At 27.7% G+C, this 23,243-nt stretch overlaps 1 protein-coding gene across 1 annotated transcript in view; it reads right to left on the reverse strand.

Moving 5' to 3' along the window:
• Nucleotides 1-23,243, reverse strand: part of LOC142328146 (uncharacterized) — a 646,852-nt gene that overhangs the window by 42,565 nt on the left and 581,044 nt on the right. The window contains exon 9 of the mRNA XM_075371689.1: nt 7,205-7,324. Within this exon, the coding sequence (XP_075227804.1) occupies nt 7,205-7,324 (120 nt within the window). The remainder of the gene's footprint in view (nt 1-7,204; nt 7,325-23,243) is intronic.

The raw sequence follows: 23,243 nt of genomic DNA on the forward strand, positions 1-23,243 counted from the left end.
GCCACACTTCACCACATACATAACAAAAATTGTTAGGATGATTTAAACAAACTTTAAGCATTTTGTAACTAACGATTAATTAAAATAAATAGTTGTAAATATGTAAAACACAATAATTCAGACACACAAAGCACTCACGATGACGTATTTATTGGTTCACTACTATCTTACAACTGACATCGTTCTGATAAATGTGTGCTACACTATATCACGTTTGTACATGTCTATGCACATCTGAACCTGTACAGCAGTATCCTTTGAGTTAGCTCATTTGGTTCCATCAAATTCACAATGCTCTAGGACCTTTTTCTTGACAATGGACAAATGGATGAAAAACGTATTAAATATTTAAAAAAAATTAAAATAAAAAAAATTGTGGGTGATGGAGAAATTCCGAATACATATTTGATAACAGAATAAAAAACTGCATTAAGAACACCTATTGGTACTCGTGAGACAAAAATCATGTTGACCAGTGTTATTAATCAATTATTAAATTAATCCTCTTATTGATTTAAGAAAATAAATTCTTAATATAAATATAACAATATTAACAATAAACTGCCGTTTATTCATACATATAGATATTGAACATTCTATGTAACAGCATAAGAAAATTAAAACAAATGAATCGCTGATAAAATATATATATATGTTCATTTTAAATTATCCCATTGATATTAAATAGAATAAATGTTTAATCATGTATTTTTGTAATCAGTTACCATTGTTATTGCTTAATATGATAAAAAATTACAAGAAAAAAGCTACTTGCTAAGAGAGCTAAATACCTTTGGAATTAAATTCTATATTTTAATGGATATGAGATTATGAATATTATAAAAAATTATCCGAAATTGAAATAAAAAGTGTAATTCATCATAAAAAATAAAAATAAAAATCTTCAGCTAAACGGTTATCAAAAAAATTAAATATATATATTTATATATTATGTGCCCATAAAATACACATTAGATTTGTAAATAAATTAGATTATAGATCCAGCAGGCTTGGTCTAACGATAAACTCGTCATCGCAAATCAGTTGTTTAACTTCAAAGTTGTAGGTTCTGATGTTCAAATACTAGTAAACGTTAATCGCTTTTATACTGATTTCAATACTAGACAGTAGAAACAGTTGTACTTTGGTGGTTGGGGTTCAATTAACCATAACATCTTAGGATTGATCTGCCGAAGTCTGTATAAAACTACCACCTCATTTACATGTCATACATATCATCTTCATCTTACTGGTTTGAAGGGGTGGGGGTTGCTTATTGTTCAGTAATTGAACAGATTGCAACGTATAAGGAATAATAATATACAGATACATTTTAAAATCAAAATCGTATGCTAATTACATCAGCTGTTTTATAAAAGAATTACGTTCTTCTTATAACAAAGAAAGAAAATAATCAAAATAATTACAACTCAACAGTTATCCAGGTTAAAATAATATTAAAAAAATTAGGTTACCTTTTAAAATAAAATCACTAATTTCAGTTACGTTAAATTGTAGTTAAACATTAAATTTACGATGAAAATAAATAATAAATGTTATTTAAATATAGGAAAAATGTATAAAAGAAATAAAGATATTGCAATTTCAGGAAGTAATAAAAATATATTTTTATATTCTAATAATAATAATAACAACAACAACGATAAATCAGCTTAATGAAATCAAACTTAATTCACGTTACTGATAATAAAAGTGTAACTCTTTTGATGACATGACCTATTTTTAAAGTGTTTACAGATTATTTACTATTTGTTTACAATGGTAGTAGACCTAAATAAAATTTTGTTGCTATTGTAGTATAACTTGATAAAGCTAAACTGTTGACCTGATTATGATGGTGTTCAAACTTCCATTCGCTTAATTGATTGTGATGTAATAATACAATGTATTCATTCAGCGAGTATTTAATTTATCACCATTACAAAAAAAGACAAAAAAAAAACGATTGTTTTGAATAAATTAGACAACACTAAGAAGCGTGACATCTCTCATGATGTAGCAATACTGTTCCTTCATTCTACACTTAGGTGAATAATCTATATTGTTTACAACACAATTATTTCGGTAAGGAATAAAGTAATATTTATAAACGTTGTAATAGTAATAACAAAACAAAAAAGTAATAGTTTTGTAATATAAACTAAACAAAAAAAAATCCCAAAACGAAAATAATTTTTAATCAATCGATTCTAAATTTGTGTAATTTTCAAAAACTGTAACGTAATAATTATTCAGTATCTACAAGTAATCAAATTAGTAATCTGTATTAAACAATTAACTATATAAATAAACAGAAAAATGGATAATTAAAAATTATCCTTTTTAAATAGAATTTTATGCACTGTTACGATTAACAAATGTGCCAGTATAATAAAATTAAGTTTAACATAAAAAATATAATATAGTATAAATCACAAAACTAAGAAATTTACATGCACAAATATAATTCAAGCAGGTACATTGTTAAATTTTATTATGCAACACGCGCGCGCGCGCGCGCGCACACACACACACACACACACTCATATATTATATTATTATTAATAAATGAATTAACATGTATGATATTGTATTAGATGAATTTTTTTTGAACGAAAGAATTTAAAAAATAAATGTGTGTTCATTTATCAAAGTTATTTTTTATACATTCACTATTTAAATATACCTTTTGTAAAAATTTATTTACTGTTCTGATCAATAAAAAACCGGTAACAAAACAAAAATCTTCATACTTATTTCATTATAATTTTAAAAAAAAAATACATACATTAAAAAAAAATCAAAACAAGTCAATGCTTTAAAAGAGAATAAATAAATTTCTAAATAATTGTTTAACCTGTTGTGATCACAAACAAGTTTCCATAATCAGGATTTAAGTATATACAGTATTTTAACAGTTCCTATTTAGACAATAATTATAACTGATAATTCATACGTAAAATATTCTAAAATTATTAAAATTTGAAGAAGATTAAAAAAATAATTCTATAGTTTGATTCGCATATGTATAAATTTAAGCATTGACCTATTCTGAAAAAAAAAGACAATAAAAATTAACAGGAGAAGTATAAAACAAAAGAAGATTAAATAAACAAAAAAATTAATTAATTAACAATATATAACGTAAAAAATATAAGGTACAGAAGAAGGAACTCGTAGAGAGCTATTCTATAATATTAAAAAAAATATATATTTTAATTCTGTTTTAAGTGTCAGCTCACCCTTCAGCAGGAAGCCTCCATGTAGTCTGCTTACATGTCCTGGATTATTAGATAACAACACTAAAGAACACAGGAACACAGACACAGAAAAAAAAACTCCCAAAAAACAACTTATACATAAACATAAATTTTATGTCCCGTAAAAAAAAAAATTGTACAAAAAAAACGAATACGTCTGTGATGAAGTATTAACACAAATTAAGAGGCTGAGGAACAGGAACACAGACAGATAAAACTCCCAAAAAATAAAATACATAAACATAAATTTTAAGTCCCGTAAAATGAATTTAACTTTTTTAATTAAAAAAAATAAATAAATAAAATGTTTGTAATGAAGTAGTAACATAAATGTAAAGGGTATAATTTTTATACGTTTAAAACAAAATTATTTTTTTAAATTTTATTTTACCTAAGAAAATATCTAACATAAAATAAATAAATACAAAATTAAACTGTATCGATTAATTATAAACAAAGTAACGCAAAACTAAAAGTGAATTTAAAAGTAAAAATAAACTAACTAAAAACATCATCAGAACTAAAGAAAGGTAATTTCTTTGAAGATAATAATTAAAAGAAATATTTTTGTGGTATAATTTTAACTTTAGAACACAAGAAAAAATGGAAGAAAATTATAATCATGCGTAATGATAAATTAGGAATAAACCTCAAAGTATGCCAAACTATAACAATTTATTAAAAAGAAAAATAAGTATTATACATAAAACAAAATTGATAAAAATATGACAGTGCAATGTGATATTAAAAAAAATTATTCTGTATTTAAAAAATAATATATATTGTATGTATAAAATAAAAACTGAGATGGCTCAAAAAGCTGTTATTTTTTTCAGTACAGCGTTAATAATAAAAATGAAAACGGTAAACATTACAATACAACTTAAAAGAATCAAAATGACAAATCTACAAAAATATACGAGGGTCGTTCAATAACTAAAGAAAAAAATTGATGTAGAGAAAAAACGGTTCATTCGATGATAGTGAAACTTTTTCCGAATCAAGTTGGCAATGTTAAGTACACATTTAATCAGCTGTTCCATCATAATTAATCTAAACATAGCCTCTTTTGTCGATTTTAGAATGTCAACTCCGCTTGAAACGTGTACGCCAGAAGTGGAAAGTTCAGTGATAAGAATTTTTCTATCAGAAGGTGTGAAACCGGCGTAAATTTACTCAAGAATGTTTAAACATTATGGTTAAAAGTGTTTATATTGCAGTATCGTGTATAACTAGGTGGAACAGTTTAATTCGGGCAGAACAATTGTGACAGATCGGTTGACTTTTGACTACCGCGCTGAAAAATCGCATAGATGATAATATTCGCGAAGATAGGCGAGTCAAAATTGTGTAATGTTAGTGTTGGACAACGCATTCAATCGTTCATGACGTTCTGAATTATCGCAGAACATGTTCGAGATGGATTCCACGACAATTGACTCGCGGAATAAAGTCCATAAAGACACCCGGATTCGCACTGTTCTGAGCTCAAAGAAATGTTTGGAGCGGAAGGTGATGACTTTCTAGATCGTATAATATAACCTGTGATGAAACTTGGATATAATATTTCGAGCTCGAATCCAAACGACAAATTCTTGATTGGAAACATCCGGAATTCGCCCACCAAAAAACCTTCAAAACCCACGCGTCAGCCGGTAAAGTGATGTTGACGGTCTTCTGGGACTCGCAAGGCCCAATTTTAGTGACTATTTAAAAGAACAACGTACCGCGAACAGCGAGTATATTATTCTAACATGCTCCAAGAGAAAGTGAGATCCGCTTATAAAGCGAAAACGCCAAGGCGCTCTCTCAAAAGGTGTGATTCTCTTGCATAACAACGCGCGCCCCTACATCGATCAGAAAATGGGAGAAACGCTCGAGAAGTTTGGTTGGGAGGTGTTGCCACAACCTCCTTACAGGCTAAACCTCGCCTTGTCCGATTTTCATTTGTTCAGCCGGCTTAAAGATTTTTTATGCGGCAAGATGTTCGATGAAGCGGTCAAAAAAGCGGTACACGAATAGTTCAAAGAGAAGGTAAAGATTTCTACGTTGCGGGAATCAAATAGCTTACAGGACGGTGGGACAAGTGTCTAAATGTTACTGTTACGGGAAACTGTGTTGAAAAGTAGTGCAAGTTTCATTGTCGTTAAATAAACCGTTTTTTTCTTTACATTAATTTGTCTCGTTAATTATTATTGAAAAAAGGAACCCTTAAATATCTTCTCAATAATTTAACAAATAAATATAAAATTTAGCAAATATGGTTCTACCGCGAAACGATCTATTTTTCATCATATGATCACTACTTAGAATCTGATGTAGGGTACTTTTGAAACTGACAGTGAAAAATATTAACAGACTACAGTTTTCGGTAGGCAATAATTGTTAGAGCCTGAAGATTTTTACGTTACATTTTTTTCATTGCCTTTTAAAATATGTCACAATTCAATTTTTTTGAGTTAACCTCCCACCACCAATAGGGCCAAGATCTGTTTTCAGATAGGAGCATTCGATAGCCGGCCTCCGAGGCGTGAACAGTAGCGTTCGGCCTTTTATCCGAAGGTCCCGGGTTCGAATTCCGGTTAGGCATGGCATTTTAGTTGGTATTAATACAATTTGTATAAATTAGTGTTTTCACTTACCAACAATTTTCTATTTTCTATTTCTAGAAAATTATTGGTAAATATACAAATGGCATTTTCAATTGCCATTTCACCTCATCCTCTGAAGGAATAGCTAATGGTGGCCCCGGAGGCTAAAAAGATTAAAGGCATTCGGTAAATTAAAGTTTTTTTAGTATTTTATTGTTGAGCAATTATTTAAGATACTGTAGACTAAATTTGAAACTAGCTATGAAAAAGATTAAACGATAGACATTTTGGTCAGAATTATCGTAGCCTGGAGTTTTTTACGTCAAAATTTTATTTTTTTACGTCTTTTAAAATGATGACTCAAAATCCTACCCTTTCAGTTTAAAATATTTGAACTGTCCTTGGAAGTATGTCGGTTTTAAAAATCGAAAAAATAGAAGGTTTTACGGTAGAAGCATTTTCTAAGTTTCATTTTTCAACGTTTAACTGTTGAAATATTATTTGAGGGTTCCGATATTTTATTAACAATTTGTAAATATATACTTTAACAAAAGTAATATAATTGTTAGTATAATATAATATACTGAGCCATCTTTAACGTGATAAATCTGTACTCCGAACAATTTAACAAAAAAAAGAAAATGTTTGTCTTAACAAACTAAGGATGATGAATGATAATCAGCGAAAACGATCTTTAATAACGAATAAAAAAATAGGTTAAAGATGAAAAATGAAAGTTAAAAACCATAGTGTTATTTTTAACACTGTTTGGTAATTACAAATGTGAAATGAATGCAGAGCAACGATCATCAAAAATTTCGTGTAGGTATTATTATTGTTATTAGTGTAACTACGAATTAAAAGATTTGTATGAATAATTATTTGAAATGAAAAAAATAACCTATTAAAAAATCGTTTTTCTCTCATAATTTAATAAACATTTACAAATAAAATCATATTTTATACTTAAATCTATTATTCTTGGAATACGTTAGCATAACGTGTTTTTAAAACAATTAGAAAATATAACTGATAAATACATAAAACATTATTGTTTATTACTATTTATATTATAGTATGTATATGTACACACAAGTTATATTAATATGTATGAACTGATAAAAAAAAAAGTGAAAGAAATAAGGATGACATTCGTTGAAATTTATTTCCTAATTAAAAAAATAACAAAATAAAACAAAGAAAAGAGGAAGAGAATTAGACATGCGATTAGATGAAATATAAAAAATAAATGAGAAAAAAAGTGCTGGTATTGAGGGTTTTAATATGATGATTGTATAATAAATGGATGATGCTAGTAATATATTAATTAACCTAGAGAGTTGGTTAGCTGACCTTGGTGAGGTGGCGCTGGGGGATTAAGTCTAGCTCTCAGTTCATCATTGCTTGTGTGTCCACTGCTACTAGAATCTACATCTGATACCCCTGAGTCAGCAGGACTGGGTGGAAGTGAACCTAAAACAAATAAAAGAATAATTAAATAAAACACATATCAAAATAAATAGATAAATGTATATATATATATAGAGAGAGAGAGAGAGAGAATTTGTACATAATTTATTTATTTGTATTTGTTATATTTATTTATACATAACTAATGAAAAACATTACTCAATAAATAAAGCAAAAAGTATAAAACCCTTTTTAGAAAATGAAAATATATAAAAAATTAATTTACTGAGTTCACAGATATATTATTACAAAAAAGAGATACCAATATATTATTTATTTTTTTATTAATACATTTACATAATGTAATAAGAATTAAAAATAAGAATTTAAAAAAAATTGAATTCTACAGGAATCAAATCCAGATTTTTCAGAGATACTAAAACGACTACATTCATAAACTATATTCTTTCACAACACACACACACACATACACACATACACACACACCACACACAGATGTTTTATAAAATTATAAAATTTTAAACAAATTTATTTTTATTTTCTAGATGAAGAATATTGAAATAATTTGACAAAAATTACTGAAACTTAAAACATTATTTTATTCTTCAAACAATTTTTACCAAAATTAAATAATTTTATAAATGACTATTACAAATCGATGCGTACACGTCAAAATAACGTCTTTTTTTAAAAATAAATTTGTCAAAAAAAAAATAATAAAATTCAATCCCGGTTTTTAGTCAAATAGAAACTTGTCAGTTTTCTAACTAAAGGCTAATGAGTTAGAAAGAAAAAAAATACATCTCAGGACATCCCTTGTGTCCTGATGTTTCGAGTGATTGATGTTGCAGTCAGGGAGGTTATCCTGTCTAGTCGTATACCGTAAGGTTTTCCTGTCCGGTCACACGGAAGGGCTGGAAACCACTCCTCGTTCAACATATTTTGACTGGACTATCCCTTATACTGGATGATATTTTTATGTTACTTAATGACTACCGAATAAATAGTACAATAGAAATAGTCTAACAGTTACTACTCGCGAGTTATAAAATATAATACGACGAATGATTTTTTCTTTTCTTATGTAAACGGAACAATAATCTTAAATTTTATATTTCCGGTTATTAGTTAAATATATAATATAAAAGCTTACAAACTTGACCTATGAAAGTTGTCAAATAAACTTCAACGATTGTTTCTTTACAAACAAAAAGCCCTTACGTTTTCTATGTTATAAAGAATAAGGGTTAAATCATTCTTTAGTTTAAATCAAATAGAATTTAATTAAAAAGCAGATAATTCCTTAAAGCTTCCCCCCTGTTATTTCTTAACCGGTACTGTTTTAAATAACGGACTTTACAGACAAATTATTCACAATACGATGATAAAAAAAATGAATACGTAAAGAAACCACATAGTATACTATGTAACCTTTGTTCAATTAATGAATGATAGTTCAAAGTGTTTTTTTTTCTATACTTCCTTTCGGATAAGATAAGAAATTAAAGATATATTTTTTTTAAAAAACCCGGAAACTAAAGACGCAATTATCGTCCAGAAAAATTAACCCGATGATACTGCCTCGTAATTTCAGGTGTAAGAATGGTTTATTTTAACAATAAAATAACAACAGAAAAAAGCACTAAATTAAAATAGGGCAAGAGATTAGAATCATAAAATTTTAATTTCAAATACCCTATAAAGTAACACTTAATGGTCTTCCATTAATTCTGTAAATTAACTGAAAAGAAAAAATAAAGAATTTTCGTGCTACGAAATTTTTTTAACATTTGAATTTGTGAAACTGATGAAAAATCATTTAATAGGAAATTAAAACAAAAATTACAACCTGCAGGTGTTACCCGATAAAAGAATTATTATAGAACATAGGTTATTAAAATTACATTTTATACGAATATATAACAAAAAATACGGTACAACAATTTACAGAAGTGACTGATAACTATTTGAAAATAAAAGTAAAGTTATGAAAAACAATCTTTACATACATAATCACATGAGCACGCAAATACACAAACAACAATGAAATCGATAAGATGTTTATGTAACTAGGTTATATATATGATAAAACATATTTTTATAAATTCACTAAATATAACATTATGGTATTTTTCCTGTTAGCTGATAATCAAACACATACAAAGTTTTATAAATATGAAGGCATCTACGTATATTCTATAACAACGAACAAGCGACTAAAAACGAAGATCAATTAAAAAAAAATATAAAAGAAAACGAAAAAAATGATATGAATAACCGGAAACAAATTTATAGAATTATGATAAATAATGTAACGCAAAATTGAAAACAAAGAAATATTATTTCGCGTGGACTAGCGGGCTCTATTTACGCAACAATTAATAATAATAATAATAATGAACATTTTTACTTTACTAATATATTGTTTAATTCATTCTCTTTTACATAACATTCTAATTAAAAGTTTTGTAATTATTCAAATACATTCAAAATAAAATAGATCGATAAAATAAATGCATACATATATGATAATAAAATAAAAACTACACACAAATAATTTAAACAAACAGCATTTGTTAAAAAAAATAATTAAAGCTATATATTTAACAAAACAGGAAAACTATGCAATTATATTACAAATAAATATTTGTATAAAATTCTACTGAAATTACAATATATGAAATTTACATTACTAAATTTAACGTTTATTTAAATTAATTTTTTAGTTATAAATGGTAATTTTTAATGAATATTTACAATGATTTCTAGGATTTATATTAAAGAATTACATTTAGGTGAGGTTCAGTATTAAAAATTACGATTCTATAAAGTAAAAAATAAAATAAAAATTCAATTTGCATATTAATAAAAAAATAATAATAATAAATTAATAATTACAATGATAAGGTAATAAACAAATCAACGTGTAATTAATTATCTTCAGATGACATTAAAGTAAAAAATATATTACGTAAACTGAAAGTGGAAAAAAATAAATACGGTTATGTTATAGATACTATAAAGCCAGTTCAACATAAAAGTAAATAAAATTTTGCATTACGCAAGTAAATATTTAAAAATATCTAAGGCTAATATCCAAACCAAATTCTTATATTCTATAGTATTATATAATAGTATATTAAATTGAAGATTAAAATAATCAAATTTCGATGACATGGTAACAATATTACATATTATTACATAAAAGATTTACTAATAATTTTTATTTAAATTTAAAAAAAAATAATACAATGACATTTCTGTACAACAGAAATATCTTTATAAAAACTGTCAACTAATTTCGAACTGTATAATGAACCATTAACCTGTTGTATGGTTTTTTTAAACAATAGCCTACTAAATATTATGAATTTAGATATAAAGAAAATTTTGTTTAAAATTTAGGAATCGTGCAAATATTTAATTTTCGGGAAGAAACGAATTTTCATAATTTGAATGATTTTAAATAAAAAATAATTTAAAAAATTATATTTTGTATACGGAATAATAAACTGACTAATAAATTTCATTTCAAATTATTTTATGCGGAAAAAATGTTAAATCTTTTTTTTATTATGAAAGAGAGGGAATCGACAGATATGGATATAATGCCGTGTTTGATCGGAATTTAAATCCGAATCCTCCTCATGAATTTCTTCCTTGATCCAATTTCTTCAAGATCCTTCTTAAGTCCTTTGATGCATTTTTAACTAGTTCTCTTTTCCAAATTCCTGAGAACCAGTCGTTTCAGAATTCGGAGTTGCATTCTTAAGATGTGGAAAAAATGAGAAATCCTTCTTCATCACGCTTATAATAATCGGGTCGGTTTCTTTGTATACGGTTTCGTTAATGAGAATTCGCCAGACCCCCATTCTTCTGGTAATCTTTGTTTAAACAGGTTCTAATGATCCTGCCTTCTGTTTTAACTAATCGGTCGGTTTTAGCTTCATTTTTAATTTTAAAAATAGATTCACAGGCATACAGCTCCTCTGGGACTATCTTGTAGAAGCGAATTTTGGAACGTATTAAAAAGCATAAGGCCAGGTTAAACCTTGTGCTTTTCTAATTTTATAAATTCTGTTTTGCCAAGCGGATGTTTCTTTTAATTTGAAGTCTATGATTTTCCCTAAATATTTAAACTGATGAGCTGGTCTACTTTCTCCACCATTAATTTTGATTCTATTTGTGCAGAGAGGATAAGCGGCCATAATTTCTGTTTTTTCGTAAGAGATTCTTAATCCAACTTTTATATTTTCGAGGTTAGAAATTTGTGAGCGAACTTCGTTCTTGTTCAAAGCCAGAAGGGCCAACTCGTCGGAAAATCCTAAACGGTTTATATGAATAACTTCTTCCAATTTTGGTTTACGGAGGTTCTTATGCTACCAAATTTTCATTATATAGTCCAGAGCGATGTTAAAAAGTAGAGGAGAGAGTCCGTCCCCCTGTCTTAATCCAGTTTTAATGGTGAAGGACTCCAACATTTCTCCTCGGAATTTCACTTTGGATTGGGTTAACGTCAGTTTAATTTAGATCTTTAGTAGGGTTGGCCTGTAAATGCAAAAATAGGTTTTTTGAAATCGATTAAGGTAATCAAAAGTCGCTTGTGGACAAGTTTGTAATTTTACATTATTAATTTTAGAATTTGGTCTGCGATTTTAATTTCATTATTGTAGTAAAAAATAAAATTTCAATAAAGATTATAAACGGTTGAACCGAGCCGTAATCGATTAGATCTTAAAGAATTTTGATAATGGTTTTATAGAAATTGTTTTACTGGAATAACCGACTAACATGGTAAGCAGATGCATTAACTTAAAAAAATGCAGTAACATTATTAGATATTTTTGTATTTATTATTTACAAAAATACTGCATCTGGTAACTTGTAATGTAACAATGTAGAATAATTTAAGTAATGAGTTATATTACATACCTGACTATTCATAGTAAATAGCGCTTAGTCAGGTGAAGGGTAAAGAATAATAACAATAATAAAATAAATTTGCGCAAAGGACAATGAATGAAAGAAAAATCCGTTGTCGAAAAAGTTTGGATGAATAAAAAAAAAAAAAGAATAGACAGTTTAATAATAAAAAGAAGGAACCTGTCAGTATTAAAACTAATCCCAACACATAAACAAGCCCTTTGTGTGTGAGAACTTCTGGACAGTGGTCAGTGAAGAAGCGAAGAATATATATAAGTTAGGGGAGAAAAAACGGTGGTGGGGATATACCTCTGCGACGATCCCGTTGTTCAACCATCACTCATCACCTACCTTAATACACAAACCCCCTAAATTAGATGGATATAACCCCCTTAACTTGTTCCTTATGCATAAAATTCTCATTTTTTAATTTTTACAACATTATTAGATGGATGTATGACTGACGGAACGTTCGTCTATTCTTGGCATACAACATCAATAATGGTTCATATAATTCAACTTTTATGAGCGTGCATTATGTAACGTTTTTTTTTCTTTTTTCTAACATTAGATAGTTTTCAGTAACGGTCCGGACTCGTATACGGCAACAATAACGTATCTTACATCTGTTAAAAAAAAGTAATAAATAAATAAAAAAATTAATATAAAATTATTAATTTGTCTGTAAGCCTACTAAATTTTTTTTAATTTTATTTTTTCATAAAATGATATTTTAATTTATAAATTAATACACACCAGTAACAGTTATATGTTGCTTAAATAAATATAAATCTGTAAAAAATATAATAATACATAATCCTTTAACACAAAATATAAAAACTGATATTAGAATGTTCTGATTTTGTTTAAATTATTTTATATCGTTTATTTAAAAAAAGCATTTCTTGTTAGCATCATATATGAAATAGAAACTTTCCAAAGATTTTGCGGAAATATTTAAATCGAAGGGATATATTTTTATTTTAAAAGGCGGGGGTTGATTTTGTCAGTTTTTTGTTGATTATTTATATATGCATTATAGGTAACAAATTTACTTTAATAAACTTTCTCTAAAATGCCTCTGAAGAAAATCGAAATTGGTTTTTTTGAGATATCCCGCAATACCACCATATTTTCCCCTTTAATACAGCCATTCTAACTATATTTGCCGGGAAAGTAATAATAAAACAAATTGCAATAAAAGCGATTTAGGAGAATGTAATAAATACAAACCTATTAGGAAAATATTCCTTAAATCATTACGGTTTTTAAGACTTGAATAATATATAATTATTATTAAACAGGTCATACAACATAAGTAAGTTATTTATTTGTTGGTAATTAGTATGAAATATATAATATTGTAAAGAATCCGCAGGAAAAACCTAACGAGAAAGTTTTCGATTAATAGATAATAAATTATAGAATAATTATATTACGAGTATAATAAAACTATTTTTTTAAATAATTATATAAAATATTTATAGGAAATTTTAAAAGGTTTTCCGGTAGGAAAACTAGGTTATTAATTGCTTATTTTACTTAATGTATAGTCAGTCAGAAATATGCAAAAAAACACAATCAAACAGAAAGCAAAATTAGAATTATATTTTTAATTTATATTATTTCCATTTTAAGTTAAATTTATAACACTTGAAACTTCTGTCAATTAATGGTCGAAAAAAACTTTTTGACAATTATAATTTAAACAAAATTATTCATTTGCTGATTTTATATCGCCGCGTAAATTATTTTTATGCACATTACTGAACCGATACAATGTATCTTGGAGAATGTATTTATATTTATAATAATTTCTGATTCAAAACTATTACAGTAAATCTTAAGTTATTAAAAGAGATCATTATATTTGGTCAACTTCCGTTATTAAAATATAATTAGAATAAAAAAAAAACGGATTTATATGCAAAGAAGGATGATTCATCAAAAAATATTTCAAAGATACAAAAAAAAAATCGTAATCTTGATAAGAAAGCTTTTTACTGATAATTTTTTAAAACTTTTCTTGTTTAGAACGTAAATGAGGGAAAAAGATAAAATCACGAAAAATTTTCATAGTAAAAATCATTTTAAATAAAGCTGTGACCTGGAGCTGCCCCCTTCTTAGCAATAAATAATATGCGATAATCGAAATAAAGCCAGACATAATTCAACAATTAACGTCATTAAATGATAATAGAACATAAATAATATTAATTCGTAAAAATAATTTACTTTAAAATTAAAACTACAGGAATCTTCATATAAATAACGAAGTTCATGGACGAAAAATAATAGAATTAATTGTAAAACTGATATAAAACCATTTAAATGACATTAGATACATAACAAAAAATGCAGCATAGATCAAAGCAACATATAATTTGTCATTTATTTAAATTTTACACTAAAATTTTCACTTGAAACGTTTATTTGTTGACATATTCATTTAGACTTATTTGAAACATGAAACGTTTATTTGTTGCACCAAATAAACAAGTTCTATTATTATTTTTTATTATTATTATAAAAATATACAATTATCCATAAATAAAATGACCAATAAGATTTTAATACGGTATATTAAAAAATAAATCTTTTCTTTCTTCTTTGCCATATCATATCAAAAGGATATGATATTCAGACCGTACTGGCGCCCAACGTTTATTCGGTCTTCCTCGATCTCTTTTTCCACGAGGATTATTATATTCAAAAGCTTTAACTGGTAAACGTTATGATAACAACGGTGTCATACTGAGTTTTCATCTAATAACTACCTTACATATCTTGTCTTGTCTGGTGTAACCTGCCGCTCCTCTTAGATATTTCATTTCTGCAGCTTGAATAATAGATTCATTTTCAATGTCACCTATGTTTCACTCCAATAAAGTAGGATTGAAACAGTTAATATTTAAAAATATTTACTTTATTTTTTATAAATTTAGAACTGTCTGTAGAACAATACTCTGTAGAAGGGAAACTAAACTAAAAATAGGAATAAACTATAAAATAAAAATTAAATAAATAGCTGCGATATGATCTCATGAAAGTATAACACAAATGTTTAGAAACTGAACTAATTTTTCCGATTTTTCAAATATTTACTTATTTGGAGGCCAATTTGGACTTTATGTGGAGTTTACCGGGCAGGGAAATTCAATTAAACCTACATACCTCTACTTATACAACGGAAAAAGTTAAGTCTAAATACCTTTTATCTTTCACACGCGTATAAAGGTCGTCCAGGAAAACTACCGTGGAAAAAAGAGATTAAAGATTGTGGTAAAAGATGGATAGATGAAAAAAATATTTACTTAAATAAAAAATGTAAAAGTAAATAACATCCCTCTTTAATGAATTTTTTGAAAACTTTTCAAAAAAGTTTTCAGTTCAACCTCTTGAAAATATTTCATTGCCAAAACAAAAGTATAATATACTACACAAAATAATTGAATCCATATTAACATTAGACAAAAAAAAATTGTTTGCAATAGGTGATAAAATCAAATAAAAAATGAGAAGATTTACGTAAGTAATAAATAAATAATAAGGTAGGAGTTAGAAAAATGAAGAATAAAAAAAAGAAAGAATAACTTAATAACGGTCGATGCTGATGTCAAAAAGGATTTTTTTTCTTTAACAAAACGTTCACAACCGGTAGTAAATAGATAATCAGTTTATTATTATATAAACCACTGGATAAATATATAAATATATCAACATATATACAAACAATAAGAGGATATATATATATATATATATATATATATATATATATAACAACAGATCGGTCGGTTGAAAAGATATAGCCGTTTATAAATATTGAAAGGAGACAGAAGCTATAGATAAGGATATAAAAAAGAAGGAGACAGAAAATGGAAAAGAAAAGGGGTTGTCAAAAAGTTCAAAAAAGATTTGACCGGTAAAACTTTCAAAATAATAATAATATATGATATATAAGAGCGTAAGATATGAATACCGAAGACACTTGTACGGTGAAGTACAGGCAAGCACAATATGAAATAAATGCTATGGCTAGCTGTTGTTAAGCCGTAATGCTAAAGATAATAATAATAATAAAAATAATAGTAAAGAAGATGCTGCAGAAGATGAAACCGGTTTTAACGGTCACCCACTATCATCCAATAATAAAATAAAGATAGAAAAAAGAATAATAAAGAAAGGAAGAGAGATATTTCAAAGAAAGAATGAAATAGATTAAGAAGGAAGATACTTTTAAAGGCCACACTAGGATAGCTTGTACCCTACTAGTACAACAAGGAAATCGGAAGAAGTGAACCAGTAAAAAAGAAAAAAACAGTATGATCATCCCTCATTTTACTAAAACTCTCCCCCACCACACACACACACATACACACACACACACACACACACACACACACACACACACACACACACACAAAACGCTAAAGCAATCCTATTACATAGAGCTGGACTCCACTGAAGTGGATAAAACTTAAAAAACTACAACCACCAACACCCTACATAACCACCCACCCTTATTCTTATGTCATTTCACCCCCTGACGTTTCATCCCTATTTCTTTTGCATCATCTTCTTCTTATTCGTTCTCCTCTAACCTTGTCTGACCTTTCACTTTGATTATTATAATAAGATGAAAGAAATACTTCCCTACCACCCGTACCACCCTCAAAAACTTTACTAACTCATCCGATAGGAAATAATACACACTGCAACAAGTTGTTCTACTTCATTACTTCAACCGTTTAAAAAAAATTATTCTTTAAAAATTTTATGTTTTCTTTTACAGAAAAAACTAATTTGTCGTTCGTTCTTTTATTGAAGAACGACAAATTTAAAATTAAAATAATAATAATTTTAGTAGCAATAATAGTAAAATATGTATATATAATTAAATGAAAGCAAGTTCCTTTATTATATGTCATTTACTGCACTAAGGACACATTTTTGTTTATTTGTAGCCTTCACCTAAATAAAGAATTATCAGCAAAAAATAAATTATTAAAAATTCCCCTACAAGACAGTTAAACGGATAAAAAATTTATTTAAAATTTAAAAAAAAACCAAAAAATCAAATATTATATTATATGCATACAGAATGTATAATAAATAATAAAATCCACGTGAATAATCGCCCTAAAAAGTGGAAAAAAATGAAGAAATATAAAAAATGTATTCGTAATAATGAAATCCGTTCTTAAAAACATAAATGAGAAATTTCTTTATAAAAATAAAAAAAAAATGCCCAAAAAAACCTATATTAGTCATGGGCCAAGTCTCGCTAAATGTATGACTCCAAAATTAAAAAAAAAAAAACTACTTTAATTTTCTGGAGAAAATAACCGATATGAAATTGGGTTATAAATCATTATTCTTTAAAAATCCAATATTAAGCAACGATGAACATAAAAAAGAAAGAAATTATATTTACTTAAAACATATCTTTCATTTAAAATTATGGAGATAACTTCTTGTATAAGATAAAACAAAAACTACATAAAAATCGGTCCATTTTGTGAAGATGTATGCTTGAATAAACTTAAAAAATAAATACTGGTCGAATTGAATGAGAACTTTTTATTTGAAAATCGATTAATTAAAAATCACTTTATAAATAATAATTTATAAATCACTTAATAAAGAAAAATTCTTTTACGCTAAATAAATCAAATAAAGGTAGTTTAATATTTAATTTAAAGCTTAAAAAAAAGCACGGTAAACAGAATACTTCCATTAAAAAATAATTCGTTATCAATTAACAAAATACAAACACACATACCCTATTTACACTCAAAACAAATAATATTAAGTATTTCGCTGCGTACGTAACGTAAAAGATTAAAAAAAGGTAAGATAATTCGTATAGTTGTTTATTTAGGCTAATAGAATAAATAAGTTATGAAATTAATTCACCGATTCAGAATAATACGTGTAAGTATTTGTCATAACTGGTACTAAAAAAAAAATTGAATTTCATTCAATTCGCTGGATCGAACTGTTATCAATATGAAATAAGTCTAATTTAGTAAAATTAAAAAAAAAAAATTGCGTACATTATCTATATAAATAAAAATGTAAATGTTCGTTTGTTCAAAATGTATTTATAAATATATATCAATCATATGGCCGCCACGGCTTTGCTTAACACAATTAAATCTATCAACATTTTTTTGCGTGACTCTTTCGCACAAATCAGCTTGAATTTCACTAATACGGCATCGAATATTTGCTTTCGATCAGTCATAGTGATTTGTTGCTATAGTCTTGTGACTTAACGTAACCCCAGAAAAAAAATTCTAAAGGAGTAAAATGGCCAATTGACATTAATATTTCGTGAAATCATCGAATCGCCAAACTTTTGACGTAGTAATTAAATTTATTTCAGTATCTGTGTGGCATACTGTTGAAATTACATCTCATTCAAATCAAAATTTTTCAAATTTCCTAACAAAAGATCACAAATCATAACTCGATAGCGTTCACCATTTATTATAACAGCATCTCCTAGCTCATTTTCGAAAAGAAAAATGGCCCAATGATGCCACTAGCTCATAATTCACACCAAACAGTAATTTTTTCCGATATAATGATGTCTGTTAAATCATTTGTGGATTGGAATCATCCGAAATACGCCAATTTTGGTTGCTTACAAAACCATCGAGCCAAAAATGAGTCTCATCTGAAAATATGTTTTTCTTAATGAAAATTTGAATCCGCTTCTCTAGTCCGGTCCACGGCATTTAATTCTTGAGTTAGTTGAATCTTATACGGGTGTTGACCAAGATCTTGACGCAAAATTCACCATTTTGTAGTTGAAGAGAGGGCACATTTTTGTGAACGACGTGAAACCGATAAATTTTGATTTTCACGAACACTTGCACTTGCAGCAACAATATTTTCTTGCTCCTTGCATTTCTTTTGTGAATTGGTGTTTCGATACCAAAATTCTGTTCGAATTTTTTAAACTAATTCCATATTTCGATAACAAATTTTTATAATTTGTAAACGTTGTTGATGTTTGTAGCGTTCCATGATTATTTGTCACGAACTACTGAAAACAAAGACGTTTGAAAAATAAAAAAAATATAAAAAAACGTTGTCACCACAATCTGTCAATTTATCGTTATCCATTTTAAAGATCTTTATATCAATTTACAATGATATGTTGTGAGTTAAAAAATGTAGAAGTACAAGGAAAAAATTAAATAGTATTATTATGGGAAAAATTTTGTTAACAACTTGTTTGAATTAAATTTTCTGCATGCTACCTTTAAAGAAAATTCTTTACAAGATTTTTTTTCATACTTATTTTGTTTTGAACATAAAAAAAATACATAATTATGCAACATTAAATAAACGGTAATGCATAACAACTGAAATAATAGCACATCCTGTCACCTGCATACATTAAATATAAAATACGTTTGTAAATAGAAAAACTCTAATTACAATAGAATATTGTAATACATTAATAAGTGATAATTTTATACTGTTAGGTAGATTTCATAAGAAAGCTACCTATTGTAATGGGTACTATGATTCGACTTCCGCAAAATTTCGATAAATCTTCACGTTTCACATTTCCCAGATCCTAAAACCACCGTCAGTTCAATAGTTTATATATATATATATATATTTAACTTTCTTGTGAACACGATAATTGCCGTAATTTTGCGCCAATTACTTTCAAATTGATACATAAAATATATCGACCCTAAATCTCGGTCGAGTTCGTAAACGGGCAAAATCGGATATGGGGGTGGAAATGGGAGGAGCATTTTCAAAAAAACAAAATATCTACCTTTCTTGTTAAGTAAAATATCGTTTAAAGTTCCTACTATTCTTTGGATAAGGGCCTAAAACTTATCTAAGTAAAGTTTTTTGAAAATATCATTGGCACAGGAGGTAGAAAAAATGATAAAAGCGAATGATAAACGGTATCAATAAAATTCATACGTCCCTTAAAAGGCACAGTATCGAATCGGTTTGAAGTGGTCGTTAATCCTCTAAACATTACCTAAAACTTTTTTCTGCAACAATTTCTGATATGACCTACTCTTGGCAAGTGACGACCAAACATTTGCTGGAATTGTAAGCAGATGGGGCTTGTCATATGCTAGATATGTGAAACTTATTTCCACATGCAACTATTGTCGTATTGAGTAAATTTGAAGTTTTTCTTAATTTTAAGGTGGAAATCTTTTTTATCCCCTACTTAGCACCGGTGAAATCTACCTCCGCCTTCCGGCGTGCCGAAAGGGATTTTTTTAATGTTAGTTTTTTTTAAATAGTTATATTTGAATTAAATAGTTATATTTGAATAAAGCATAAAGAATTTTCCTTTTTTAAATGTCTAAGAGTAAAATTTAAAAAGATATGATAACATTAAAAATTTAATTACGTTATGAAAATGAATATTTTATGAGGAAACTATTTTTATAACCGATTACCTTTTTAAAATTTAATTCAAATGAAATTAAAACCACACGTTTATTTTACAGTAGATAAATAAGGTGCTAATAAATGGTAATATTTGTTTTGAATATTAATATTGGCCGATTACGGTTTTCCATACACGGACGGAGAACACTATCCGGCGAAAAGAATCTTATATGTATATAATTTCTTTTCCTTCTAGATAGTGCTATAGCTCTAGAAGGTAACCGGTTCAAATTGGGCATATGCGGTTTTTAACGGATCTTGCCATTTTAACACATAGGGAACCCGAAAATTTAAAACACCAGATGGAAATTTTCCGATTGTTAATGTTCTTATGTACGTTTATTCGGTGTTGGCCTCTGAATCACCTTATATCTCCAGAACTACTAGACTGATTTTTACCAAACTTGGCCTGATTACATCTACATTGATGCCATTAAATTATCAACTTAAAAGGTCAAGGGGGTGAGGCTGTACCCTTAGTATCTCGAGATTTCGCCTAATTAAGGTCATATGTTTCTAAGGTACATTTGTTAATAATTAAAAAATAACAAATTCGCAAAAAAAAATTTTTGCAAAATCACACCCCCACCCAAAAAATGCTGTTATCATCGTCTGCTATGTTGTGACGTCACAAGTGAGCGGTAAAATTAAATAAATAAATAACATTTAAAGCGTAAAAATGTAACCTACTACGTTAAGCCTCGCGGCTACACCAGCTATCGACCGTGCAATCCAAAGTTGTTCTATGTAAGTTGTGAAATTACATTAGTTTAGTTAGTGCCGACCGTAGTCAATAGCATCCTCACACCCGCGCGAATTAAACACGGTATGCGCGCGCGCGCGCTTTAGTTAGAATCGTTGAATCAAATAATAAATATTATATTTAAATAAAATGATAAATATTTTTAATTAAGTTATGTGTGTGTGTGTGTGTGTGTGTGTGTGTGTGTGTATGTGTAAGCCGAATTTTATCAGAAACAACCCACAGTTGTAGGAATTTCCCAGAACGCGGCTTTAGTCGCTTGACGGAAAACTCCAACTGTTTTGTCAGTTTAAAAAAAAATATATTAGCTAACAGATATGAATGCATATTATTATTATAGAAAATTTTAACTTCACAATCTGATTTATCCATTTTTCTGAATTATCAAGGTGTGATGAAATTACAAACAACTAAGCTTGTATGTTGGAGGTGGTAAGTTAAATATCTCTCTAAACCATCATTGTAACTTGAAGTAAACATCCGATGACGTTTAATTCAAATACTAAAAACACACATAACCCATTCATGAATCAGGGTAGGACATTTTGAGTGATTTTGTTTTAAATTTATGTCTGTTCAACTTCAATAATTGCGTTTTCAACTTTTCATAAAAATAAAATAAAATTTTTATTTTCTTCTCAAATTTGTATTGACTTCGCGTTTTTCTAGCTCAGCAGATAAAAAATATGGTTACCTACCAAATCATTTTAAATAAAATATTAAACCCTCCATTTTTTTGTAATATTAATCCAATTATTTCAATAATAGGGTTTTAAAACTGTGAAATAAAGAATACGATAAAATGTAAAGAAGTAATTTATTTTCCAGCATTAATTAATCTACATTATTTATAGTACAAATTAATTGTAAGCGATTTTAATTTAAAATTATAAAAACAAAATTACGGGTACATCGGAAGTAATCGATTAATACAAAATATTTTCCTACAAAAGAAATTATTATAATTAAAGTGAAAATTAATTTACGCATCCATACATGACTGTAGAATATTTTAATAATAATATATGAACAAACAGGGCGTGAAATCTTTTAAAGGATAAGGGTTTATATGCTAAATGAATATACAGTTATCCCTTCTTGCTTCCTTCAAATAGGTTTAGTTTATCCCTTCATCACACCGATGACCTAACGAACGAACTAACTAAAGTTTAAGGACGTAACAATAGGATGACTATTCTTTTTTCTACCCCTTCCGTCTTGGTTAAATTGAATTTATAGAATCCCACGCCCGGCAGGGTGACCACTGTCCACCACACTGGAATGAAACAGGACTCGTAGTTTGTAGTAGTTTAGGGCCGAACAAGGACGAGTCTTAGGTCCAGTTATTCTAGGTCAAGAACTAGTAATGTAAAACTGTTCGATAGATATACCACGGACGTGTAATCGTAGTGATATAACATATAAACTAAACTGACCACTGTCCATCGTACTATATTTATATCCGTAGACAATAAACCCTTACTCGATTATAAAAATAATACTAAACGAAAACCACCGTAAATTCAACCCTAAACTAAACTAGACGGAATTACCATCAAATACAAGTACGATAAGGTTATAGTAAACCTGGACGGCCTTTTTTAAGGTCAGTGAGAATCTTCTTGAATAGTTCTCTTTTAGTGACGTAATAATTTCGGATGATCGTCGTGTTTGTTTTATTTCCTCTCCCCTCGGGTAGGAAATATTCGGACGTTCGAAACGCCCCTATATTATCATAATTAAAATATTTCAACGGTTAAAATTCCAAAACTACCTTGATCAGTACGCTTTAAAAAAAAAAAAAGGTAGCGTCTAGTTTCTTTCACCGGT

Source organism: Lycorma delicatula, chromosome 7 (genome assembly GCF_047948215.1).
Source record: "Lycorma delicatula isolate Av1 chromosome 7, ASM4794821v1, whole genome shotgun sequence".
Classification (NCBI taxonomy): Eukaryota; Metazoa; Arthropoda; class Insecta; order Hemiptera; family Fulgoridae; genus Lycorma; species Lycorma delicatula.